Source organism: Podarcis raffonei, chromosome 18 (assembly GCF_027172205.1).
Source record: "Podarcis raffonei isolate rPodRaf1 chromosome 18, rPodRaf1.pri, whole genome shotgun sequence".
Lineage (NCBI taxonomy): Eukaryota > Metazoa > Chordata > Lepidosauria > Squamata > Lacertidae > Podarcis > Podarcis raffonei.
In genome coordinates this window covers 3,983,773-4,010,397 of record NC_070619.1, presented here as the reverse complement: position 1 = coordinate 4,010,397, position 26,625 = coordinate 3,983,773, and the positions used below count along the sequence as shown (strand labels likewise).

At 46.7% G+C, this 26,625-nt stretch overlaps 1 protein-coding gene across 4 annotated transcripts in view; it reads right to left on the bottom strand.

The window, feature by feature from the left end:
- Window positions 1–26,116, bottom strand: part of LOC128405610 (scaffold attachment factor B1-like) — a 36,579-nt gene extending 10,463 nt beyond the window's left edge. For 2 of the 4 annotated variants that reach the window (XM_053372411.1, XM_053372412.1), the window contains exons 1-15: window positions 25,847–26,116; window positions 22,774–22,861; window positions 21,252–21,316; window positions 20,891–21,163; window positions 18,667–18,729; window positions 18,142–18,169; window positions 16,640–17,162; window positions 16,116–16,162; window positions 14,321–14,421; window positions 12,370–12,519; window positions 11,605–11,708; window positions 9,760–9,908; window positions 7,739–7,830; window positions 6,857–6,993; window positions 243–536 (exon numbers count right to left, since the gene is read on the bottom strand). In XM_053372411.1, coding sequence (XP_053228386.1) covers window positions 243–536; window positions 6,857–6,993; window positions 7,739–7,830; window positions 9,760–9,908; window positions 11,605–11,708; window positions 12,370–12,519; window positions 14,321–14,421; window positions 16,116–16,162; window positions 16,640–17,162; window positions 18,142–18,169; window positions 18,667–18,729; window positions 20,891–21,163; window positions 21,252–21,316; window positions 22,774–22,861; window positions 25,847–26,029 — 2,297 coding nt within the window. In that variant the 5' untranslated portion in view covers window positions 26,030–26,116. The remainder of the gene's footprint in view (window positions 1–242; window positions 537–6,856; window positions 6,994–7,738; window positions 7,831–9,759; window positions 9,909–11,604; window positions 11,709–12,369; window positions 12,520–14,320; window positions 14,422–16,115; window positions 16,163–16,639; window positions 17,163–18,141; window positions 18,170–18,666; window positions 18,730–20,890; window positions 21,164–21,251; window positions 21,317–22,773; window positions 22,862–25,846) is intronic. The other 2 variants (XM_053372413.1, XM_053372414.1) reach the window with 2 other exon arrangements.
- Window positions 26,117–26,625: the final 509 nt, after the last annotated feature.

Below are 26,625 nucleotides of genomic sequence, written 5' to 3'. Positions count from 1 at the left end.
TATTGGGTCATTGATTTCTATTCTGGCTCCGTACCTGCGGGGCTTCCCAACCACAAGCAGCCCTCCTCCCTGCTCCCCGTATGACCAGGAGGAGACCCCAACCCTCAATTTAAGGGGCGGCTCAAATGACTGACACGCTTTGCTGCATTTGGGTAAAAAGCGGGGTATTCGCGATTTGCTGCAGGGAAGCAGCCTTTAGCACAAGCTCTACAGTTCCCCGAGGCACAGCTCGGCCGCCTCACCTCCCGTCCGTGTCGTACGGCCGCCTCAAAGCCGAGCGGCGCTCCTGCTCGTAGCGCAGCTGTTCATGCTGCCGGCGCAGCTCCTCCCTCTCGCGCTGGATGCGCTCCTGCTCCCGCCTCCTCTCGTGCTCGATGTGCATCCGCTCCCGCTCCAGCCTCTCCCGCTCCATCCGCTCCCGCTCCAGACGCTGCCGCTGGAACTGCAGCCGCTCCCGCTCCCACTGCAGCTTCTGCCTCTCGTCCCGCTCCCGGACGGCCTGGATGTGCTGCTCCCGCTCCCGGCGCTCCCGCTCCCTGTTCGGTATTTAAAATACAGGTTGCGCTCAAGCAGAAACATGAGTTGTACGGTCATACCTCCGCGCTGTGGGTTAAACCACAGAGCCTAGGATTTGCCGATCAGAAGGTCGGCGGTTCGAATCCCCGCGACGGGGTGAGCTCCCGTTGTTCAGTCCCTGCTCCTGCCAACCTAGCAGTTTGAAAGCACGTCAAAGTGCAAGTTGATAAATAGGTACCACTCCGGCAGGAAGGTAAACGGCATTTCCGTGCGTTGCTCTGGTTTGCCAGAAGTGGCTTAGTCCTGCTGGTCACATGACCCGGAGCTGTACGCCGGCTCCCTCGGCCAATAAAGCGAGATGAGCGCCGCAACCCCAGAGTCGGCCACGACTGGACCTAATGGTCAGGGGTCCCTTTACCTTTACCTCCGCTTACGTATCCCTCTGGATACGTAAACTTTGGGATGCGAACGCAGCAAACCTGGAAGTATTTTTCTGGGTGTCGCCGTGCATGCATACGCAGAAGCGCTTTACGCGCCATGCACATAAGCGCTAAATTGTGCAGCGCTCATGCACAGAAGCGGTTCTCTGGTTGCGAATTCCTCGGGATGCAGCCGGACCTCCTGAACGGATTCTGTTAGCAACCGGAGGAAACGCTGAACACCCAAGAATCATACGCAAAGTTAAAGACCTGGACCTCTACAATGAATAAATCATATGTTAAAAAAACCAGAATCTTCGATCTCAAGGGAGGCTGCATGGCTTTAGGCAAGCTGCGCAGCAGTCTTCACTGAGAATTAATTAAGTTGTTGTTGTTGTTAATTATTTAATTATATACCGCCCTATACCCGGGGGTCTCAGAGTGATTCACAGAATTAAATCAAGATATAAAACCACAAAATGCATAATAAAAATAAAAACAACAACCCAATAGCCTCCCCACACACAAAAAAAACACATTTTAAAAGGGCATAGGGTGCAAATCAGATCAACCAAAGGCCAGGTTAAAAAGAAACATTTTTGCCTGGTGACTAAAGTGTACAATGAAGGCACTAAGTGAACTTCCCTGGAGAAAGCATTCCACAGACGGGGAGCCACTACAGAGAAGGCCAGATCTCGTGTAGACCTTAGCTGCATTATATGTTGCAGACCTGCCCAAATGAAATAAGGTATTTAATCTTACCCATATTCTTAGGGTAGCAACCACTACTATGCACTTCTCCAAATATTTATGCCCAAGTGTTTCCTACAATTTATAGAACCGCATATAATATATGGTGTCCTCTCAACAATACTGCATAAGCCCCCAGCCGCCGTCCTCCAGCTTTTTTAAAGTTAAAAAGTGCTTGTATAGGGTAGACCCCCCCAGGGATCCTTGCAGTGGTGGACCGGTTTCCCCAGCAAGAGGATCAGTAAGGGCAGTGTGCCAGGCTGCTACTGAACTCTGCCTCCCCAGCCCCAGCAGCAGGAAGTCACCTGAGTGCGCTGGCTGTGTCCCAGGGCAGGGAGACTGCGTAGATCGCTAGGTTGTCATCTCACTTTATTGGCCAAGGGAGCCTGCGTACAGCTTCCAGGTCATGTGGCCAGCATGACTTCTGGAGAACCAGAGCAGCGCACGGAAACGCCATTTACCTTCCCGCCGGAGCGGTACCTATTTATCTACTTGCGCTATGACTTGCTTTCAAACTGCTAGGTTGGCAGGAGTGCATCTTGTTACTTTGGGATTAATCAATAGGAAATTACAATAACCACCGGCATCTTCTCAACTTCTGACAGGTCATGGCCAGGAGAGACCAACTTGGCAGCTCTTAACTGGTCTGCTATCTGCCATGTGCATGGTGACTCAAGGTCACATTACAAAGCAAGAAACTGAACCGTTTTGGGTTCTGAGGTCAGTATACCAGTACAGCACGCTTGTCTTCAAATGCCAGAACGTCACCTTTGCACTCAAGAATCATACGCAAAGTTAAAGACCTGGACCTCTACAATGAATAAATCATATGTTTAAAAAACCAGAATCTACTGAACTCTGCATTCACAGCCCCAGCAGCAGGAAGTCACCTGAGTGTGCTGGCTGTGTCCTAGGGCAGGGAGACTGCGTAGATTGCCAGGTTGTTTGCAGTAGATTAGGAAGGGCTTTTGACTCCCAATAGGCTTCCTCAAACTCGGCCCTCCAGATGTTTTTTGGCCTACAACTCCCATGATCCCTAGCTAGCAGGACCAGTGGTCGGGGATGATGGAAATTGTAGTCTCATAACGTCTGGAAGGCCGAGTTTGAGGAAGCCTGGTTTAAGCAATAGAAAGTCCCTCGCACGTGCAAAGCATGAGTACTGATTGGCTGCCCCTGGGCATATCTTTGAACAGTTCTGTCGGCTAGTGATGAAAGCTCAGGCTTAAAATGCTCAGCCTGTGGAGTTGTGCTTTCCACTCCATCCCCAGCACATAGGTCATGGGGTGCACTGAGTAATACAGATATCTCTCTTTAAAGCCAACATTTTGTAACTGGCTGCACAAACACACACAGAGCTACTATTCTGTTCCTGGGCTAGGGGTTGTCGCAAAAGCATTAAGTAGGTTCTGAAACAGTCCCATTCCTGTTTCAAGGCACTGTTCCAGCGGCTGAGTGGGAAGCCTCAAAAGGTTTGGCTGCCCCCCCCCCGTACTGGTTGAGCTGGTTGCCCACCAAAAAAGGCTACTGGCACACTGGAGATTTGTGGCAGACCCTTCGGCATATGAGCTGCTGCAGTGAGGATTCCTTGAATGTGGAAATCAGTAAAAGTCCTTGCCCCTGAAGAAGCAAAAGCGGAAACCCAGGATCCTCCACACGTCTAGAAACTCTGGCAGAGAACTTGCAAGACCGATTGAGAAAAAATAAAATGGAGGGAGCAGGGAAGGGAAGTGACAGAGACCTATAGAGAAGTGAATATATGAGCGCTGGGGTGGGGGGAGGGAGGAGAAATGTAATAATTACGTGTCAGAAAAGACAAAAAGGTACTCGGGCAGCGTTTAATCAGCGGAACGGGAAAGGAAGAAAGAGTTTCACCAGTCAGGCTACGAGCACCCGTCTAAGAGGGAAAATGTGTCAGGCTCTTACATAACAAAGAGCCCTTTAAAATATCCACTTGGAAGAATGGGAGCGGCAGGGGGGAAATATGCAGGAGGCTTCACTCGGGAGCTGAACAATCCCCATTAAACTGAAGCAGATAGCACAGATGCCGAGGCAAGTGACAACTGCATAATAGATAATGTCAACGGAGCACAAAGTCATCACTGGATAATGATCTCTGGCTGCTGTGCCAAGGCAGAAATATTTCAAAGCCGGGGGGGGGGAACGGGCGCAGAGAGAGAGAGAGAGAGAGAAAACGAATCCTCTGGGGCGCTCGTGCCATGCATGGAAACAAGGGTGAAACAAATGAGAGTCAGCCCGTATTGGAGTTCCACTCCATTAGTGTAAAAAGCCTATCAGTTCCTTTCTTCCTCCAGCCGCAGACTTGAACCTAGCATAAGCACACGGCTATCAAGCGATAGCTGCCTTTAGCACTGCCTTATTTTAAAAAAGGACAACAGCGCCTTCTTAGCACCAGCAACCAAGTGGGCAGCCCTTAAGCTGCACAGGAGATCCAGAAGCAGTTTTGGGGCTCCCTCCAGTGGTTCTGCTGAAAGTCACCCTGTGGTAAACGCTTGCCCCACACTTTTACTCCGAATAGGAGAGGGGGAGTTTTAAGTGGCAGAGTAAGCCCACACATAAACATCCTCTCTCTCTCTCTCTCTCTCTCTCTCTTTGCTACTGCCTAACCACAAAGCCCTGACAGCTAGGGTGGCCCCGGTGAAGTGCTCTCAGGAATGCAACCGAACAAGTTCAACCCAGGGAAATGGACGAACCTAAGTTAGCTACGTCCATTACATATCACTGGGTCTGCTCTAAGCGGGGTTAACAGAACAGATTACTTCAATACGCAGAGCTGCCTCTGAAGACGGTTCGGAAACTTCAGCTAGCGCAGAATTCACTGGCCAAGTCGCTCACTGGAGCAAGACAGTTTGAGCATATTACACCGATCCTGGTCCGACTGCACAGGCTACCAGTTAGTTTCTGGGCCCAATTCAAAGTGCTGGTATTGACCTATAAAGCCTTAAACTGCTCAGGACTGCAATACCTCAAGGACCACCTCTTTCCATATGAACCTACCCAGACCCTGAGGTTCTTTTGTTTACCTCCTCCTTGAGAGGTCCGGAAGGTGGCAACACGAGAACGGGGCCTTCTCTGCAGTGGCTCCCCGTCTGTGGAATGCTCTCCTCATGGAACTTCGCTTGCTCATCATACACCTTTAGGCACCAGGCAAAAACGTTCCTTTTTAACCAGGCCTTTGGTTAATCTGAGTGACATCCTATGCCCATTTAAAATGTGGCTCTTTTGGTGGGGGGTGTTATTGGGCTATTGTCTTTTATTTTGATTTTATATATTGTGATATTTTCTGTGAACCACACTGAGACCTGCGGGCATAGGGCGGTATATAATTTCAATAAATAATTCATTATTATTATTATTATTATTATTATTATTATTATTATTATACCCTATGCAAGGTATGTCACCATTCCAAGGCTCACCACCCAGAAGACTTTGCTGGTGGACAGCATATAAATAAAATGTCTGGAGATGAGAAGATGGATTTGATGACTGTTGCAGTTAAAAACTTTGGACAAGCGGTGAATACCTATATAGAAACCATTCAGGAACCAACTCAGGAACCTGTTGCAAGTGCAAGTGCAGAAGATAATGGAGGAGGTTGCTGTTGAACCTCAAGTAACACAAATGGAGAGACCCGAGGCCCTGCAGGAGCATAAGCCACTGTCCTTGAAGATTGAATCTGGAGTGGGCCAGGGGGGGTCTGGAGTTGTGGGGGCTCTCAATTTCGGAGGGACTTTGAAATATGCTTTAAAATATTTTCTGGACTCCACTGCTGACTGTGGGGAGTGGGACTGTGGGGAATGGGCTGATCTGCTGAGGGGAGATGGAGATAATTTTGGGCTGGAGTCTCCCCGAGACCTACTCCTCAATGAGAAAGGAAAAAAATTAAGAAAGAGATCAACAAAAGACAAGGAAAAGTGCAGGTATAAACAAGAAGATCTGCAGAAGGGACATGGAAAAGACTTAAGAGCCTCGGACATAAGACTACCAGGTTGATGGACTAGATGGAATGGACAGTAAGGACTGACATAACCCGAGACCAGGAAGAAGAGACGTTGGATGGAGATTGGAAGAAAGTTTTTTAAAAAATTTATTTGGGGAATTAGTGCAAAATTAACAAATATTAGGGAAAATGTTGGAATGAAACTATTTGGCTTTAGTAGAAATGATATAAGGAGTTATGTATAAATAAGTATTAAGTTTTAAGCTTTAAGGTATTTTATGGTAAGATAAGGTTAAAATAAAACAAGGCAAATTGAATGACAGAATATAGTGAAAGATGGAAAGGACTTGCTGAGTCAATTAATAGGTTAGATTGTTAAGATAAATTACCCAACAAAAATTGAGAAAGATGGAAAGAATTTGCTGAAACAATTAATTAAACTAGAACACAAAAAGGGAGGTGTGAGGAGGTTGATGAAACAAGCAAATGAAAGATAAAGATATGGAATATTGGATGTGGGTTTTTGTGTGGGTTTTTTGCTGTATTGTTGTATTGGTTTTTATGTACTTTTTTCCTTTTTTATGCATTGTAATGTATGTTTTGCTATTTTTTTTGCTGTTTTCTTTTTTTTCCTTTTTTCTGTAATCTTTAAACTTTTAATAAATATCATTTTTTTTAAAAAAAATGTCCGGAGATGCAAGCACACCTGCGCTTAAAACAGATGATGACGAGAGGTCCCTGTTTTAAGGCTGAAGATGGTTGGAAATGCCTGCTGGTGTTTATCTCAGAAGCAGGGACACCCTTTTCAGGCTGAAAGCTACATTCCCTCTTGGGTGAGCTTCTGGGGGGCCACAGGCTGGTGTTGTGGGCGTGGCCTGGGGGCCAGAAGTAGGAGTGGCAACAGCTAGGACTCTGTGCAGGAGGATACATTCCACCCACCCACAAAACCCAGAGGTTTCTCCGCCACCAGCACCTCAACACCTCTCCATCCCGGCAAGGAAGAGGAATCACAATTTGAGGACACATTTCAGTCAGGTAAAAGCACTCAGGGGTGGCGCAGGGTGCAGCCAATGAAAAGAGAAGGGGGGGACCGAAGAGAGGAGGGAGGGTCGTCTTAGGTCCACAGGTCAGAAATTGTGTCGACGCCAATCACCTGTCATTCTGCGGAGGGCAGAATTCCGCAGGTGAGGCGAGGGGGATCCCAACCTACCTCCTCCGCTCGGTCTCTCGGATTTCTCTCTCCCGTTGCCTCTGCCGCTCTCGTTCACGCTGCTCTTTGATTTTGTCAAAAGACAGAATGTCCTGCTTCTCTTTGCTCTCCGACTTGCGGTCGTGGCTTTTTGTGCTCTGGAGTCGGGAAGCGGGATGAAAGGCAAGGGTTAGAAAGATCGACACAAAAGAATGGGGAGATGTCCACTTTCTTGCCGAGAGGACAAGGAGAGAGATTACCACCACCACCCCAATCGTCTCTTCCTCCCAACACAGCGCTGGTGTAATCCTGTTAGGAAGGGCCCACATCCCTGGCTCAAGGGGCACTTTTGGACAGATCACATTTGAGAACGTAAGCCCAGCCCTACTGGATAGCACACCAGAGAAGTCCATCTAGCCCTGTGAAAAACAGGGGTGCTCAAGTAAGCTGAGGAGCTTTAGAACACAGGTAAGGAACTGTTTTTCCCCCAGTGAAACATGCCAGGGCTGTACACTGACAGGAGGGCAGCAGCACAGGCAAAAGTGGGAAGACAGACTCTTTTATTTCTGGTACCTCCCTTTCCTCTTTCTGGCACCCGTGTGAAATTGGGCTGAGAGCCATAGGTTGAACACACCCCTGCTTTAGAAGCAGAATGATGCCTCCTTAAACTTAAATCTCTGGGTCCTCCTCTCGCTGCCCACACAGGCTCAGTTGAAACCGTTCCAACTCCCGTGACACTATTCCATTACACAAAGGGCGAGAGGACTTCTCTGCACATCCAGGGACTGCTGGGTGTGACGATTTATTGGGACTACGAAAGAGAAGGGTGTGGCCTCCTCCCCTGGCCTTCCTTTCTTTGCACCATCTACTTTCAAGACACCAAAGCTAAAACCAAGGGCTTACTCTCTCTTTTGATGTGGTTGTAGTTTTCACACTAATCACCGGCTCTCCTTTGGACTTGTCCATGACCACCGTCCGCTCTCTTCCTCGGCTTTCTGCAAGGAAACAATGGGCTTAAGGCACTTCAGATCTCTGGAACAAGTGCAAAAATCAGACTAGTCATTGCTCTTTACTGGCAGGCAACTCCCCATTTACAAAGGAGTTGCGTTCTAAGGCAGCGTGAACGTCAGGACATGCGTGAGCCAGCCATGCCCCGTTCTACCCCCTTCTGGTGCTGAAAATGGCGCACGCCAAGAGTCGCGCATGTAACCATCATGCAGAAATGCGGAATACTGACCACATTGGCTGGGACTGATGGGAGCGGGCGTTCAGCAATATGGGAAGGAAGCTGCCTTATACGGAATCAGACTATTGAGCCATCTATCTCAATTCTGCCTACACTGACTGCCAGCAGACCTCTGGGGTTTCAGACAGGGGGAGGGGGGAGTGTCTTTCAAAGCCTTACTTATCAGAGAACTGAAGCTGATAAGTTCTTTAAGCAAAGTAGATGCTCTGCTACTCAGCTGTAGCCCTTCCCCTAGCACATAGGCAAACTAAGGCCCAGGGGCAGGATCCAGCCCAATCGACTTCTAAATCCGGGCCGCGGACGGTCCGGGAATCAGCATGTTTTTACATGAGTAGAATGTGTGCTTTTATTTAAAATGCATCTCTGGGTTATTTGTGGGGCATAGGAATTCGTTCATTTTTTTTTTCCAAATTCTAGACCCCACACAAGGTCTGAAGGACAGTGGACCGGCCCCCTGCTGGAAAAGTTTGCTGAACCCTGAGACAGAGGGCCACTGGTCCCTATCGCTTGCTGTTTGACACTTAACAAGACAGAAGTCCACCGATGCTACTGTTTGCCGAAGAAAATGGGGCTGGGGGGGGATGGAGAGAGAACAATTCAAGCAAGGTAAAATTAGAGGAAAAACAAAACAAAAAATTCCTTCCAGTAGCACCTTAAAGACCAACTAAGTTAGTTCTTGGTGTGCTTTCATGTGCATGCACACTTCTTCAGATACCCTATCTGTAACTAAAATTAGAGGCTGAGAGATGCCTTCTTGTTCTTATCCTTGATAGATCAGGCAGGTTGATTTGTGTCTAGTGAGGAAACCATCACAAAAGCAAATTGAACAAAGGGAACGACATATCCATATGAAACAGGATACATCACAGAGGGTGGAGACAAAAGCAATTGCTCTGAATAGGTCAAAATGTACTTCCAAGGTACCCCTCTGAGACACACCAATGAACACAAGCCTAGCATTTTCCAAAGCAAAGGTGCATTTCCCCCTCTGAATGAAAACGGAAGGCATGTTTCAATGCTGTTCTTGAAAAGTTTGCCTTCATCAAATGAGTCTATGCTCTGTATGTTTATCTGAGTCACTGTTCTGTCCAGAGTAAGCCGTCGTGTGGAGGAACGAAAGGCAGGCTCCTCTGAAGACAGGTCATTCTGCTGCACCAGGAGCAACTGAATGATCCCATCACACCAAGTGCAGTCACATGGGCTATCAGCACCCACTAACCCAACTTAGGCCAAATGGAAGCAGGCAAGACCAGAGTTGCAGATCATGCAGAGAAGCAGCCAGCAGCCTCGTCTGGGGCTGTTTTGGGCTCGAGGAAGCTTTTCAATTTCTTTATTTTATTCCCTACAGCACAGCAGCCGCTCTCACTGCGCACAGCAATTTGGGAATGACTGGTTTTAAGCAAGCCTCTTCCGAGAGCATTTGTTCAGCTGCCAGGATTGAGCCTTCTACAAGAGCTTCCCCTTGACGAAAAGGTTCAAACTGGTTAGTGAGAGCCTCTCTGCCAATACAATCCCACACACACCTTTCCTAAGGGTAGTGTGATATTATTCAGAGGCCTTCTATATCGGATACAAATGTCCAACCCACTCACACACCCCTCACACGTATGAATCAAGCTCTCAGCAGGGCCATAAATCACACTAAAAAAGGCCACCCACCCCCCACAGCTTTTGTTACCTGATTTAATCGATCGCGAACGGTCAGAGGATCCCTTTTTTTGCTCCTCCGTTTCAATCCCCTCTTTCCCGTCTCCCACCCCTTTCTCTTCTGACTTTTTGGGGTCATCCTTTTTCTCCAGTTTTTCTTCTTTCTTAAGGCTAGGAGACCTACAAGTAGATTATAGCACACACAAAAAAACTTAAAATACACACACACCTTTGCCGTAAAGCTACGGGATTCTAAAGGCGCAGCTAAGATGTCCTTGCAGATCAGACCATCCCATCCATGTTAACAAATAAAGTGGTCAGCAAAAAGCTTTTAAGAGGAAAAAAAGAACTGAGCACCTTTAAAATAAAATCTGAAACGCTTCCTTTGTTTGCTAGTTTAATTGTATTTTCTGTTTCCTTTCCTTTTTCATTTTATTTATAAGCAGACCTAGAAACTGATTCTGAAGGGCAGCAGAGAATTTCCTTCATAAGAAGTCAAAGCTGCAGAAACCAGTTTTGAGGAGTCTAGCGCAATGAGATTCCCATTCTTGACCATTGACTGCACACATCCACAACCCTGGGCTGGAAAAGGAGGAGGCAACGTGCTTCTCTGTGTGCACAAAACACAGCTGCATCGACCAAGAGCCCTGACCTCTTTTCCTTCAACTCCTCCCAAAACAGCTCCACTGCCCCCAAACCTGGAGGGCAGCAGAGAAAACACACACACAGGCTGTCCACATTTCTGGCTTAAGAGTGGCAGTAACCTTCATTCTCTCGGTGCTAGAGCTGAGCCTGGCCCAATGCTTCCAGCAGTAGCAGCCAGATCTTGGCTTGTTCAAGCAAGTTTGCAGCCCAGAGGTGAAGAACCTCTGGACCGCAAACCAATCATAGCAATTTCCCCAAAGCCACACCCACCCACCCAGTGACATCACTGGTGACATCACCGGATGGGCAGGAAGACCCTGTTTAATTCTTCATTGGCTGCTTGCCCTAGTCTCAGTAAGGAACAGGAACGTGCAGCCTAGGCAGCAGGATTTGATCGCCGCTCATCACCTAATGAAGCCCTGTGCAGAAGCATGCTCGGAAGCAGCTGTCACGTCGCAATGGCCATTAATTTCATGGGGTTCTACTCCAAACATGACTGAAGTCCCAGTGTCCCAAGCAGGCCGCAGAATGCCAAACTGCTTTCCCTGGTGGAAGGGCTGAGCCAGCAGCAGCCCTTTGCAAGGAGGTAAAGGTACCCCTGACCATTAGGTCTAGTCGCGGAGGACTCTGGGGTTATGCGCTCATCTCACTCTATAGGCCGAGGGAGCCGGCGTACAGCTTCCGAGTCATGTGGCCAGCATGACTAAGCCGCTTCTGGCGAACCAGAGCAGCGCACGGAAACGCCGTTTACCTTCCCGCCAGAGCGGTACCTATTTATCTACTTGCACTTTGACGTGCTTTCGAACTGCTAGGTGGGCAGGAGCTGGGACCGAGCAACGGGAGCTCACCCCATCAGGGGGATTCGAACCACCAACCTTCCGATCAGCAAGTCCTAGGATCTGTAGTTTAACCCACAGCGCCACTCGCATCCCTTATTTGCAAGGAGGTAGGAAATAACATAATGCAGAACAATGTGAGAACAGAAAGACAGCCTGCCAGATCAGGCCACTGGCCCATCTAGTCGAGTATCGTATTCTCACAGTGGCCAAACTAAATGCCTGTGGGAAGTGTGCTAGCCAGACCCAAACAAAAGAACACTCTCCCCTCCTGCGGTTTCCAGCAACTGGCATTCAGAAGCATTCCTGCCTCCATTTGCTCTGCTCACTCATGCTTTGTCACGAAACGGCTTCAAAGCCCGACACACAGGGGATTATTAAAACTCCCACTTTACTTTTCCGATTTGGAGTCCGTTGAGTGACGCCTGTCCTTCTCCTTCTTGGCTTCTGTTTCTTTCTTGTCTGATGATGCTTTTTTCCCGGCAGGTTCATTTTTGGCCTGGAATGATATTGAGGAAATTGCTTAGAGCCGGGGCATGCGTGTACACGAGTCAGTAGGATCGCACAATAAGCTGCTGTTCCTGGGATGAACCACTTGCAAAATAGGGGTGGAAGAAATTTTCAAATGCTTGTCCCCACCCCTGAAACCCAAGGCGGTACACGTGGTTCCCGCTTTCTGAACACAATGCTTTCCCAGAAAATCGTTCATAAGGCATGCATTCGCATAATGTGCTGATGATTTCCATTATTCTCTATGGGAACATTTCTATGATTTGCTCAATTTCTTTCCCCTCCCCCCATGGTTCCGTCCTGAAATGGCTGCAAGCAAACCAACAAGAGGGAAACAAAGGAAAAATGATTTGCCTGATCTCTCTTGCTCCCTGATTTGTCCCATCTCCATCTCTCCCTAAATGATTTCTGCCCCAAAATATCTGCCAGTGACCAACAAAACACAAACAAGTCAGGAAGTGGGCAAACCCTGGCTGTTCGGATATCTGAATTGTGAGGTTTGGGCATAATTCTTTACGTTCAGATAACTGAATTTGTGAATAGCAAGCATTCTCACCCTGGGACCTGTGCGTACGTTTCAGGGTAAAGTTTACCACGAAGGAGTGGGCTGTTTTCGGTCACATTTCTCGTGGGTAGCAAAAAGAACTCACTTTTTCAACGGAAATCATTTTCCCATGCAGTTCTGTCCGATGCAGATGGTTGATGCATTTAGTCGCTTCCTCGGATGAAGACATGGTGACAAAGCCATAACAGCGAGCGCCGGGACTGCGGGCATTGGTCACCACTTTTGCACCCACCACCTGCCAGGGAGACAGGGAGCAAAGGGACATGGGCAACTCTGGCACAGCAATGCCGGAGGAAGCAAAATTACCAAGGGGGGGGATCCGTTCCAGGAGTCCATTCAACTCCCGAAACGGTTCGAAAACCAAGGCGCGGCTTCCGATTGGCTGCAGGAGCTTCCCGTACTCAATCGGAAGCCGCAGAAGTCGCATAAAACATTCACAAACCCGGAACACTCACTTCCAGGTTTGCAGTGTTCGGGAGCTGATTTGTTCGGGAGCCAAGTCGTTTGAGTACCAAGGTACAGTGGTACCTCAGGTTACATACGCTTCAGGTTACATATGCTTCAGGTTACATACTCTGCTAACCCAGAAATAGTGCTTCAGGTTAAGAACTTTGCTTCAGGTTGAGAACAGAAATCGTGCAGCGGGGGCGCAGCAGCAGCAGCAGGAGGCCCCATTAGCTAAAGTGGTGCTTCAGGTTAAGAACAGTTTCAGGTTAAGTACGGACCTCTGGAACGAATTAAGTACTTAACCCGAGGTACCACTGTACAGTTACGAACTTAATTCGTTCAGGAGGTCCACTCCTAACCTAAAATCGTTCTTAACCTGAGGTACCACTTTAGCTAATGGGGCCTCCCGCTGCTGCCAGCACACGATTTCTGTTCTCATCCTGAGGTAAAGTTCTTAACCCGAGGTACTACTTCTGGTTAGTGGAGTTTGAAACCCAAAGTGTTTGTAACCCAAGGTGTTTGTAACCCAAGTTACCACTGCTTTGCAATATTAGAAGCAAGTTTCTGCCAGCTGTCAGCAACTGGATTAATGCCTTCTAAAATTACCATAGGGCTGGGGCCTGGAATAAACCATAATTTCAAGCACCCGGAGTTTCCCAATCCCCCCTCCTTTTTTGCCTGTCAACAGTGCTCCCTGTTTAGGGGGTTGGTTCCTAAATGTCTCATACAGTGAAACCTCAGTTTTCAAACGTGATCCATTCCAGAAGACCATTCGACTTCCGAAACCTTAAGAAACCGAAGATCAAAAGGTGGTTGGCAAAATCCATTGATAAAATGGAGCAACGTGCCTCAGTTCAAACGGTTTTCGGCGTTTGGGTTCCGAATTGTCTGTCAACGGAGACATTCAAGAGCCAAGGTTCCACTGTATTATTACTGTATACAACACTAAAGACAATGTATTGCAGAAACAGTTTGGGGTGCCATTCAGCACCAAATATTTCTGCCAAAAAGTTTCATGATTAAATCAGACATCATTAAGGGACAAATTACAATTTTCTTCACATTTACATTTGAATGAAAGAGTGCAGGTGTGCTGGAGGGGGGGTAATGCAAGTCTCACGCCACCCCTTTGCAGGAAATCAATGTAATGTAGCCAATGTGATCATCAATATAATTGATGCATGAATAATACACTGATAGACCTTCGCTGTTTTGGTTTCTTGGAATAAGGAGCTAACTTCACTGGCGCCAGTGTTAGTTTACTGCTGACATACACTTGACAGCTAGATCATTTGCAGAGGCAAGGTGAATGAAAATCCGTTACAAAGCGAATAGGTGTTTTCAGCTTAGAATGGTTTCTTCAAAACTAGTTGCAGCTTCCAGCCTGAAGAAAGCCCAGCCTGTTTATGTTCCAGAGCTATTTATTTGGGTTGGTTTTTAGTGATATGGGTTAAATCCAAGAAGGGTAGGGGCAGTGGAAGGGAGGGAGGATGAAAGACACTCACCCTGGCATGTACAAAAGGACAACTTGAATAAAAGACTGACGAGCTCAATACTTTCAGCCTTGTTTGTTTCTGGAAAATGCTTACCTTTCCATATTTGCTAAATAGGTTCTTCAGATCTGTAGCTCTGGTTGAAGAGGAAAGACCACTAACCCACAGATTTCTGCTAGAACTACCACCAGCCCGACCTAAGTTGGAAGGGGGGAAAGGAGAGAAATGGTAAATATCTACATCCAAAAAGAAAGGAAGACAGCATCGCAGAAGCAGACAGACTTGGAAGTTTTCTTTGGTTCCAGCCCACTTGAGAGCTCATGAGGGATTCTGATCTAACTTCAACAATACTATATCAAGATGTGCTTGAACTATGACTTCCATCGGCGCCAATATATGGCCATGCAGCCGATGGGAGTTGTAGTCCCAAACCAATTTTTTCAAACCCATGTGGTGTTTTAATGCGTTTCTCTCCACAGGGGCTGAAAATGTTTAAAAGTGCTTGTTTGGGTAGAAGCAACTATAGCTAAGAACGTTGGACGAGAGCCAGAAACACCATAACCAGACACTGGAGAGACCTGTCAGGAGTAAGCATGGACCAATGGTACCAAATAGTATGGGAAACAGCCCTACTAGAAAAATTAACTAATAAACTGAAACTGACACGGGGACAAACAGAAGAAGACACCTTCACCCCGGTATGGCTCCCCTTTATCACATACACAGCCCAACAGGACAATGACAATAATCCACCAACAGCATACAAATCAATATGGCGAACCTGATCCAAAACACCCACCCACCCCACTCACACATGAAAACAAAGACCACCACAGTCAACCACAAACAAACAATCACACCCTAGGCCAACCCCAACCTCTCTCACCACCAAAGGAACACAAGTGAACAACACAAGCAACGCTGACACCAAACTCTACATACATTAAGCATAATAGTAACACCGCTACCCGACCCCACCCCCATCCATCTCCCCTCCCTCCACCCCCCTTTTTTTCTTCTCCCCCTAATGCCTTAACAAATGAAACCGATTTGTAAAAATGTTACATGAAGGGGGGGGGAATACGAGGCATTACACTTACACTGTAAAAGAAGAAAACCCTTAATAAAATATTTCTTTAAAAAAAAAGAACGTTGGACGAGCATCACCTGAAGACTTATGGAGTAGACAAGAAGGGCTAGAAAGACGAAGAGCATAACTAAGCATCACAGGAATGACCGAGGACAATGCCAAAGATACCTTATTTCGTTGGGGGGCAGGAATGCCATTGTTTTTCATCAAGTTCACAGAGGTCACTTTTCTCATTTTTTTTCCCTTGGGGGGCCCAAATCAAGCTCACAGCAGGGCCTTAAATCACACTGCTGGTTTAGGCAAATTTGACCCCCCCCCTTAATTTCAGTGTATCATGTCATACGCGCAGAAGACCCACGGATATGGCTAGCTTTCAATGTGTCTATTCCATGTTTAGCTTAGTGATACTACCCACTATGTGCAAAGAGGATTGGAACCTTTGTAGGCATTTACATTTTAGAAACCATCTTTCTTTTTTTTACTGTCTATGTGTGTGGGAGTGAGCTTTATATAGCAGGGGAATGTCCCATTATCTTCCACCCATTCAGTAGAAGCGCTGATTCAAGTTAGAAATTACATTCAAGACCATTTAATATTACCCAAATTACTCTTCCAGAGAAACTTGGGTGTCCCACTTGGTCACACTTGGAAGTAGACCTGCTGAAATTAATGGAAATTCATTTAGATCCGTTAATGTCAACAGGTCGATTCAGAGCTTAGTTGGATTCTGGTCGCTACCTGCAAGTAGGATCTGAGGATAACTATGAACGACGACAGCAAAGAATCGTTGTTACAGCTTACCTTTCTCATCCTTTGAAACACTTTTAGCCTCTGAATCCTTATTAGAGCTAAAGACAGGGGGGGAAACGAAGAACTTTACTCAACAAGAATGAGGCCGTGAGAAAAAGAGCACGCAAGGCTGTGTCTGCTATGATCAGGTACCTACCAGAAAAGTAATGTGAAAGGAATTAACCCTTTTTAAGGGGTATCTTTAAGAACTCAACAAGGAGGGTCAGAGGTGATGAAACAGAGCTACCACTTAGAGTGGACAAAGGCCAACTTGCAAAACTGAGAAATAAAATAAATGCTTAATGAGAAATGGGCTGGGGGGGTGGGGAACATAGCGAACCACGTTCTACAAAAAAGGTGCGCAAGGACAACTAAAAAAAAAAGGAAAATATTAATATTTGGAACAAGCTATCATCAGGTTAAGGCCCTTGCAACAGGGCCCCTCTGGAGGAATTCACAGCGCATTTGCATTCATAAACGAACCAACAGGGAAGAAAAAAAGAGAGCATCTGGTCTAAAACGGAGAAAAAACAAACCTCGTGTTCTGATCACCACCCTCTTGGGCAGAGGACTCTTCCTCACAATTAGCCTTGGCTTCCATCTTCTCGGCATCTTGGCTAACCACCTGGAAACCTGCGTCCTTCTCCGCAGTTTCCTCACTACTGGCTTCCAGACTTTGGGCTGCTTTGCTACTCTCACCACTTCCTTCTCCTCCTCCTCCTCCTCCTCCACCACACCTGCTCTCTACCGCTAAAGAGTCAGAGTCCAGGTTAGCTTCCTCTACTGTCTCTTCGCTCGGCTCCCCTTTCGCTACCACTAAGTGCTTCGCTTCATCCTCCTCGCTCCTGGCCGCAGCCTGGCCTGACTGGCTGTCCGTATCTAAAAGCTCTTCGTCCGACTGAGCGACGGCAGTGGCAAGTGTGTCTTCCTCTTCCTGGGCTTCCTGTTTGACCGGCAACGAGATATTCTCTTCCTGTGCCTGCTCTGCTTCAGGAGCTTCTTCTTTAAGGGGCTCAGATTTACAAGTGTCACCCAAAATGTCGAGCATTTTCTCATTTTCTATGGATTTAACAGGAATAGAATGGCACAAGGTTTAATCACCAGGGAAACACAGCAAAGACAAATGCGGAACGGGCATGGCTGCCAGACTTAACACTGAGAGAACGGCTAAGGCTACACAGAGATTGGAAAACCCCTTGGGTATACCACATTCAAATGCCTAACGCTAACTTCAGTCTTACATGGCTATCAAGGCAACGCCTGGAAAGAGAGAAGGAAGAAAAACCTTTATGTGCGGCGTTCCCAGCTTGCTCCTCATTTGTCTTCACGCGGTTGTGCTGCTTTCCGTTTTTCCGCATTTTTTTCTCTCCCCGGAAATGAGCTTTGAAAGTCCATGATGCTTATACAGACCGCACAGATTCTCTTTCAGACAGTTCAACTCCCGGATTTTATTTATTTATTCTACTGAAATTCTTTCAAGGAGACCAGTCCATACGTGAACACCAAGAACAACTTCAGGTGGGAATGAGAAGACATTCATAGTCCAGAAAAGCAAGTGATGGGAATTTCCATGACCGACCCATCTTCCGTCTTTCCAAGTATCCACTTTGCAATTTTGGTCCCTGCCTTTGCTGTACACCTCTCTAGTCAAAGTTACAGAACCAAGGCACTGGGTAATATCACAAGATCTGCTCCGCACACAGGAATTGCTCTTTAGGCTCAGAGTACTCCCCAATTAAGGGATTTAAAAGCAAACTGCTGTCTTGAAAGACTGGTCTTGGGCCATATTAATAATAGGATGCTGTTGCAGATCTGGTGATATGACCATATTTCCAATCTCTGTGGCTTTTTCTCCCTTTTTTTTTTTTGGTGTGTGTGTGTGATCTGGACTGTGCGCCAGTTACGAATAAGTGAACCACAGATACTAGTGGAATAAAACCTAAAAAAAGTAACTAAAGGGATTTGTGTGCAAAATCTATGTGGAAGGTTAAGGGCCGGGGAGAGCAAGGTGTTTCGTTTTGTTTTTAAGTATCAGTACCTGATTCCAAGGGAAATTCTTCGAGCTCCTATTAAAATAATAAACAGGGGGAGGGTGGAAACAAGCAAAAGTTACAAAACTCCATTGTACGGCAAGGTGAAAAGTCAACGCGACGCAAAATCTGCCGCAAAAGCGTAACACCTTCCCTAGCGGTGACTCGGCGGCTAGCGTGAACCATCTGTATGCTTTGTCCCATCTCTGGGTTGTCTGAAACTATGTAGGTTCATTTAAATTAATGTAACCCAAGTTAGTCCTGCCTATCAGCTTCAAGGAGCCTAGTCTGCGTCAGGCAAGCTTCGGGTACAGCCCATAATCTCAATGCCACAATGATGGCTGAGGAGCAAAGGCAAAGAGCTACCGCAAATGTTTTTAACCCAATGAACCATAGTTCGTTAGCTGAATGAATCCCACCCTACCTATTTGCCGCCACCAGAATGTATGGCTCTTTCTTTCTACATATCTACTCTCCGTCTATTCTACATCTATCTATCTAGACACACACAGAGAGGAAAGAAAAAAAGTTACCTTCACGTCTGTAAAATCAGAGGGCACCAGATCAGAGGTGTTTCTGGCCTCTTCGCCTTCCACCTATAAGTAGTGAAGAACAGCGTCAAACTTCCTGAAACACCAGTTTCTTCACTGAAAACCAATAATGAATCGGAAATAGGGAGACCCCCTCCAACTGCCCTTTAGTTGCAACCTCATCCCCCCAAACCAGCTGGTAGTTAAATAATATTTTCTACCTCTTTAAGAACAGTGGTAAACGAAACTGGGCGAATTTAAAAAAACAACAACAATGAAAAATGACAGCAAATTCTTTGAGAGTGATGTTGCTGCAATGGTTAATGGTTTTAATGGGGTTAATGGGGAAGGGCCATAGCTGAGCAGTAGAGCGTTCCAGGTTCAATCCCAGGCAACTCCAAGTCTAGCAAGGAAACTCTAGGGAGCAGCTGCCAGTCAGTGCAGGCAATTCTGAGCTAGATGGGTCAAAGGACTGACTCAATATGAGGCAGCTTACTGAGTTCCCATGTTCCAGGGCACATCATGCCTTCAGATTCCTCCCTCTTACCTCCTCTCTAAGTCACCTGTTATATACACAGTAAGAGGATGTTGCTTAGAACGGAAGCAGACCGCTGGTCTCTCCACCCACACAAAAAAAACTAAACTAAACGGTGTTACACTAAAGAAGCAGGACCTAAATGTAGCCCCGGTAGGTTTTGTCTAAACCACTAGCAGTGCTACCCCAAACTGCAAGGGACATGAGACAATGCTATTCTATCCAGGGTGAGGCTGGGGAGGGAAGAGAAGAGAAGCTTGGCCTCCAGGCGGTCAAGCTGGACTCTGAAGTAAAAAAATAAGCCCTAATAAGCCTTTAGGTTTTAAAACCAGTGCTCCAGAGTGTGGGCAGGTGCACACGTTTTGCCACAACTGAACTGGGGATCACATATACTAAGGCCCGGCCTCAGCATTTCATGCACACACATACACCCTAAAGTAACGATTCCCCAGCACGTTTCCTTTGCACAGGTAAGCCCTTGCAGAGGTAGCATTCAAGCCCGCGTCTCCCAAATGCAAGCACTCCCTGAACTAAGCTAGCTCTTGCCCTTCCCCAAGACCTCAGGGAAGTTAAGATGCTTCACAAATGAAATCATCCCTGGCACCCCAATTCTAAACACCTGGCTTTGGAATCCGCTCACAAATTCCTTTTGAAGTTGGCGGGCCTGGCGTTAGATTCAGTGTTCGAAACTCTCATTGTTCTAGGCGCATTTTGCGATAGGGAATTTCATTAGCATGAGCAGTTTCTCAGCTCTGGGTGCAGTACTGTGCATAAGATTTCAGATTAAAACTGCAGAGTAGAAGGATAGGAGGATCTTTTTCTGCCTCCCCACTTCCAGCTACTCTCTGAAGACTGGAGAAGAGATCCTCTTAAGAATATTGGGGGGGGGGGTGGGCAGGGGAAGGACTAGACCATGTGAAAAATGAATGGAATATTTTAGCTGCAGTTCATTCATTTTCAGCTTTGTATTCTTGTTATTAAAAAGTGTGCCTAGACATTCCGTTGTTGCGCCCATATGCCATTTAGCTCCTAGCTTCCATATCTCAGTTTCTAACAATGGTTAGATCCCAAGCTAGCTTAAATCTGCACAGAATGACAGGTTAGGCTTCTGGGGTTGCATCCAATTAAGTTCAGCAAAGAGGAGACGCACTAAAACGAACAAGATTTAAGCTGGCCATGTGCGTTCATTTCACCGGATCTACTCTGGAGTAGAACAAACATAGGATACAACCCCTGATTTCTTTTGTTAACTACAAGTATAGAGGAGCTAAGCTGGCTATCAATTCTCGATAGATTCAAGTGTCCTGATTCTAAGAACAACAAACGGCTTGCTCAGAACCATTTTGCTTCAAGCAAAACTTGAGCTGGGCTGCATTCGGCAAAGGCCTCCAGACACACAGGAAGATGAGCAAATGGAAATGCATGTGAAAAGAAAAAGGAAAAAAAAATAACTATTTTTTTTTAAATAAAAACTATTTCTGGAATCTTTCTACTGCAACGTTTTTGATGCATGCATTTAAAGCTTATAGGTTTTAGTAAAAAGAAATTGCAACGGCTTTGGACAAACACGAGGGGGGGCAAGAATCAAATGGGATATTTAAAAAAAAACCCAAATTATTTCCACTTTAAGAAAATTAATGGAAGTTGTGGCGATTATTCAGACGGCATGTATTTTTTAAAAGAGATGCATACCATGGCTACTGGTATTTCTCTCGATTCTTCTTTAATGTCTGACATGTGTGGAAGTGCCTCCATGTTACCTACAGGACATCCTGAAAGCTGCTCTGGAAGTTCTCTCCTTTCTGCACCAGCATTTTCTTTACTATCAGACTCAGAGGAGGAGCCAAGTCTACTATCAGCACAGTCATCTACACCACTGCCGTTATCTATTTCAGCTTCATCTAACAAATTAATATCCATCTTGTCAATATCCTGCAAGTTATCCAAACTTGCTTCAATATCCTCCTGTGAAAAGAGAAAAAGGCCGCATATATAATTGCTGTCGGGACTCCAAGGCAGAACTGTTACTGTGCAGCTGCAAGGCTAGTTGTACCTGCCCATCTCCAGAGTCCTCCTCAAGCCCGTTGTCTTCAACTCCCTCTTCCTCTGGTCTACGCCCTAGTAAGATAAGGGTTATTAAAACGCATGCATGCATACATACAGACAGACAGACAGAATAATCTTTATTCAGGGCCCATTCTGCAATGCAAATGAAAAATGTAAATAGAATCAGGTTAAACTAAGGCCTAGTCCTCACTAACAACTCTGGATCTAAGCAGAAAGCCAGGGCAGTGTAATGATTAAAGAATGCTGGACTACGTTAAAGGTAAAGGTAAATGCTGGACTTGGGACCTTGGAGACCAGGGGTCAAATTCCCGATCAGCAACGAAGCAAACAGGGTGGCCTTCAGCCAATCACTCACTCTCAGCCAGGTTTGCTTTGATGATAAAAATGGAGTAAAGTATGTATGCCACCAAGGGACGCGGGTGGAGCTGTGGGTTAAACCACAGAGCCTAGGACTTGCCGATCAGAAGGTCGGCGGTTTGAATCCCTGTGACGGGGTGAGCTCCCGTTGCTCGGTCCCAGCTCCTGCCAACCTAGCAGATCAAAGTGCAAGTAGATAAATAGGTACCGCTCTGGCGGGAAGGTAAACGGCATTTCTGTGCACTGCTCTGGATCGCCAGAAGCGGCTTAATCATGCTGGCCACATGACCCAGAAGCTGTCTGCGGACAAATGCTGGCTCCCTCAGCCAATAAAGCGAGATGAGCGCCACAACCCCAGTCAGCCACGACTGGACCTAATGGTCAGGGGTCCCTTTACCTTTACGTATACCCCCTCAAGCTCCTTAGAGGAAAAGTGGAGTATAAATTTCACAAATAAATAAGGCCCACAATGTTGTCAAGACGGGTCGATGTAATGTCTACCTCAGTACCCTTTGCCATTTTTCACTACGATTCAAACATCCATTTGGAGATCCGTTGCTAAATGCTTTGCCGTATGTACGGCAAAGTGTGCTACTGCTGCCACCCAACCTAGATCAGGCTGCAACACAGCAGCGGGTCCTGAACCACTGGTTGATGATGAACAGCCTGCTCCAAATCAGCAGCCTTTTAGGCTAAAGGGCGATATCTAAATGGCATAAATGAGTAATAATTAAATAAATGCATTGCCCCAATAGGAAAAGGAAAAACCCACCAGAAAAATCAATGTATCTGCAAAACTCTGGGGGGGTTTTTTGGTTTGGTTTTTTTTAGTTTCCGCTTTGTTAAATATGCTGTTTGGCATTTTCATTTGTTTTGGTGTAAGTTGCCTAGAAGGTATAGATTAGGCAGGTCATAAATTGAATACATACAGCAAATGAAGCAGTAAACATATTTCAATGCTGCTTCAGACTAAAGGGGAAGGGGAGGGTGACTGAGTGCTTGATATAGGAATTCTTGAGCACAACTCTGTGATTTGTCCAGACACTCTGTCTTAAGCAAATGCTCTTTCTCAGCATTTTGGGGGAGGCACAGCTATAAGCAAGTTAACCCTACACATGCAAGCAGAACTCCTCCCCTATTCCCCGGCATACCTTTGCTGTTCCTCTTGGGCGTCTTCTTTGTGGTTATTTCTGTCACTACTGGAATCTCTTCAGGGTCTCCCCCCTCCTCCTCAACAGCCTGTTAAAAAGAACATAGGGTTAAGCATTTACTTTACAACTCACTCTTCAGGACAATCCCATGGCCCTTCTCTGGACAAAATAACTATACTGCAAGATTTTGAAGCAGGAATGATTAGATCTCCGGCGGGCTAGCGACAAAGGTGAAAGCTGTTTTCTAGTTCTGCTGGATTTCTCAGCGGCCTTTGATACCATCGACCATGATATCCTTCTGGACCATCTAGAGGAAGGGGTTGGGGGCACTGTTATACAGTGGTTCCGCTCCTTCCTCCTGGGCCGTGTTCAGAAAGTGGTGTTGGGGGATGAGGGTCCTGTCCTCTCCCCCATGCTTTTTAACATCTATATGAAGCCGCTGGGAGAGGTCATCAGGGGGTTTGGGCTGGCCATTCATCAGTATGCGGATGATACCCAGCTCTACCTCTTTTTCAAATCAGGACCAGTGAAGGTCCTGTGTGAGTGCCTGGAGGTGGATGGAGGATGGATGACAGCTAACAGATTGAGGCGGAATCCTGACAAGACACAAGTACTGTTTTGGGGGTACAGGGGGTGAACAAGTGTGGGGGACTCTCTGGTTATGAATGGGGTAACTGTGCCCCTGAAGGACCAGGTGCGCAGCCTGGGAGTCATTTTGGACTCACAGCTGTTCATGGAGGCACAGGTAAGTTCTGTGTCCAGGGCAGCTGTCTACCAGCTCCCGGACTGTCTCGCCAGAGTGGTGCATGCTCTAGTTATCTCCTGCTGCTTGGATTACTGCAATACGCTCTACATGGTGCTACCTTTGAAGGTGACCTGGAAACTACAATTAATCCAGAATGCGGCAGCCAGACTGATGACTGGCTGCTGAGTCCATATAACACCGGTCCAGAAAGACTACATTGGCTCCCAGTACATTTCCGAGCACAATTCAAAGTGCTGACCTTTAAAGCCCTAAACGGCCTTAAAGGCCCAGGATACCTGAAGGAGCATCTCCACACCCATCGTTCAGCCCGGGAACTGAGGTCCAGCTCCAAGGGCCTTCTGGCGGTTCCCTCCCTGCGAGAAGTGAGGTTACAGGGAACCAACTGAGGGCCTTCTCAGTAGTGGTGCCCGCCCTGTGAAACACCCTCCTGTCAGTTGTCAAGAAAATAAACAACTACCTGAATTTTAAAAGACATCTGAAGGCAGCCCTGTTTAGGGAAGTATTTAATATTTGAAGTTTTATTCTGTTTTTAGACCTCTGTTGGGAGCCACCCAGAGTGGCTGGGGAAACTCAGCCAGGTAGGCGGGGTATGAATAATAAAACTACTATTGTTATTATCATTATTATTATTAACTGTCACAAATTACTGTTGTGTTAACTGTCACTTATCAGACAGTACTTTTGCATTATACACACACACAAATGTACAGAAAAAATGCACTAAGCTCTACATATTATACTTTCTGCATTTCATTGCCTGTTGACTTCTGTTTTTATCACTTTTCCTTCTATGTATGCGTATGTATAAATACACACAAATATGTATGTGTATATACGTTGCTACAACACACACTATTAAATATAACATTTCATGAGCTTCAGTGAAACCATGCAGGGAGGGCTTTGTCTTTTTTTACGATAGGTTCGCGTCACAATACTGCTGCCATTATGAGCCATCTTAAGCTCAAACTGCGGCCCATAACTATGTCCTGTTTCAAAACCAAGACAGACCACAAAAGCTGTAGAAATAAAGCTTGAAACATTTCCACATCATGGGTTTGGGATGATGGGCAGAGCTGGTAGGTGCAATCAAGGATACTGTGAGAGTACAGCCCACAGTTCTTACAAGGTCCCCTTGTCCCACTGTCAAACTGCTCTTATTGCCAAAATGTTCCCCCTAAAGTTTAGTTTGGTTGAGAGACTTTTGATCCAATTCACTTTTTGTACGCTTGTGTAAGCATGGCTGTGAATTTTTTTCCGGCTTTTTCATGCTTCTACCTCTTTGCAAGCAGCTTTGAAGTCGCCGTTTTGTTTGCCTGCGAGCAGGCGGTGTGTGAGATTTTATTAAATCAACAGAGAACCTCCTTTCTTTTCGTTTGAACCCATTCATCTCCTTCCATTTTGGAGGAGGAACGGCAGCAGCAGCAGCAGGATAGTAATCGTAACAATTATAAAGCTTGCTAATGTTTTACAACTTTCTATGTATTGTAAGCCGCCCAGAGTGGCTGGGGAAACCCAGCCAGATGGCCGGGGTATAAATAATAAAATTACTATAATTATGAATGATTGTTGTCATCTTCCACGTGACAGTGCTTCGGATACCAGTAGATTGTAGCCTCTTCGGGGCAGGAGGACCTAGTGCCAACGCTCGACTTTCTACAGGCAACCAGTACGTTTCCGAGCACAATTCAAAGTGTTGGTGCTGACCTTTAAAGCCCTAAACGGCCTCGGTCCAGTATACCTGAAGGAGCGTCTCCACCCCCATCATTCTGCCCGGACGCTGAGGTCCAGCGCCGAGGGCCTTCTGGCGGTTCCCTCATTGTGAGAAGCAAAGCTACAGGGAACCAGGCAGAGGGCCTTCTCGGTAGTGGCGCCCGCCCTGTGGAACGCCCTTCCAGCAGATGTCAAAGCGATAAACAACTACCTGACATTCAGAAGACATCTTAAGGCAGCCCTGTTCAGGGAAGTTTTTAACGTGTGATATTTTACTGTATTTTTGGTTTTTATGGAAGCCGCCCAGAGTGGCTGGGGAGGCCCAGCCAGATGGGCGGGGTATAAATAATAAATTATTATTATTATTATTATTATTATTATTATTATTATTATTATTATTATTACCAGCGATAGATACCTAAGCGGACTCGGAATACCGCGCTCCCAAAGGGCATCTATCTGCTCTGAGTCTACAGATCCACAGGAGGGAGGGGGAGGGGAGGGCAAAGGCCACCGGAGGCGCATGCGCAGTACCCAGTTAACCTCTTGCACGCCGGCGCGTTTTTAATCTCCCCCCCCCCGACGCTTCTTCACCTTCTTGAGCCGCTCGAGGAGGACGCTCTTGATGCCGCTGCTGTCCAAGCTGCGCCGCTTCAGCTCGGCCCGCAGGTCGATCACCCGCAGGTCGCTCAGGCGACGCGTCGCCCCGAAGGAAACATCCGACTCGCCGCCGCTGAGGGGAACCGCCGCTTCGCCGGCCAGGTTCTCCGCCGCCATCGGAAGGAACTCGCCTCCTCGGCTCTTTTCTTTTTCTTTTTTAACAAAAACTGCTTTTCTTTAGAAAGGAATATTTAAAATATACAGTAATAATTTTTTTAAAAAAATAAAGTGGCAGTTTGCGCGGCGCGCGCCTCCTCTCGCTACGCACAAAATGGCGGCCGCAGCTCTACGCGCAGGCGCAGAGCAGGCGGGGCCCGCTGCGACGCATGCTCAGAGTGCACGATCCGCTCTGGCGCATGCGCCATTGGCTGAGCGAGCCCAGGCGGGAAGGAAAGTTGCTGCTTTGCGCGCATGCGTAATAGGCAAAGTGGTGGCGGGGGGTGATTTAAGGGACAAGAATTCTCAGTAGCATTTTGTCCTGGAAAAGCCAAATGGGTGGGCAAATCACTTTTCTCTCAGCCTCAGTTCAACAAAAACAACCACAACCAAATATGCCGAAATAATAATAATAATAATAATAATAATAATAATAATAATAATTTATTATTTATACCCCACCCATCTGGCTGGGCTTCCCCAGCCACTCTGGGCGGCTTCCAAAAAAATATTAAAATACTGCAATACATCAAACATTAAAAGCTTCCCTAAACAGG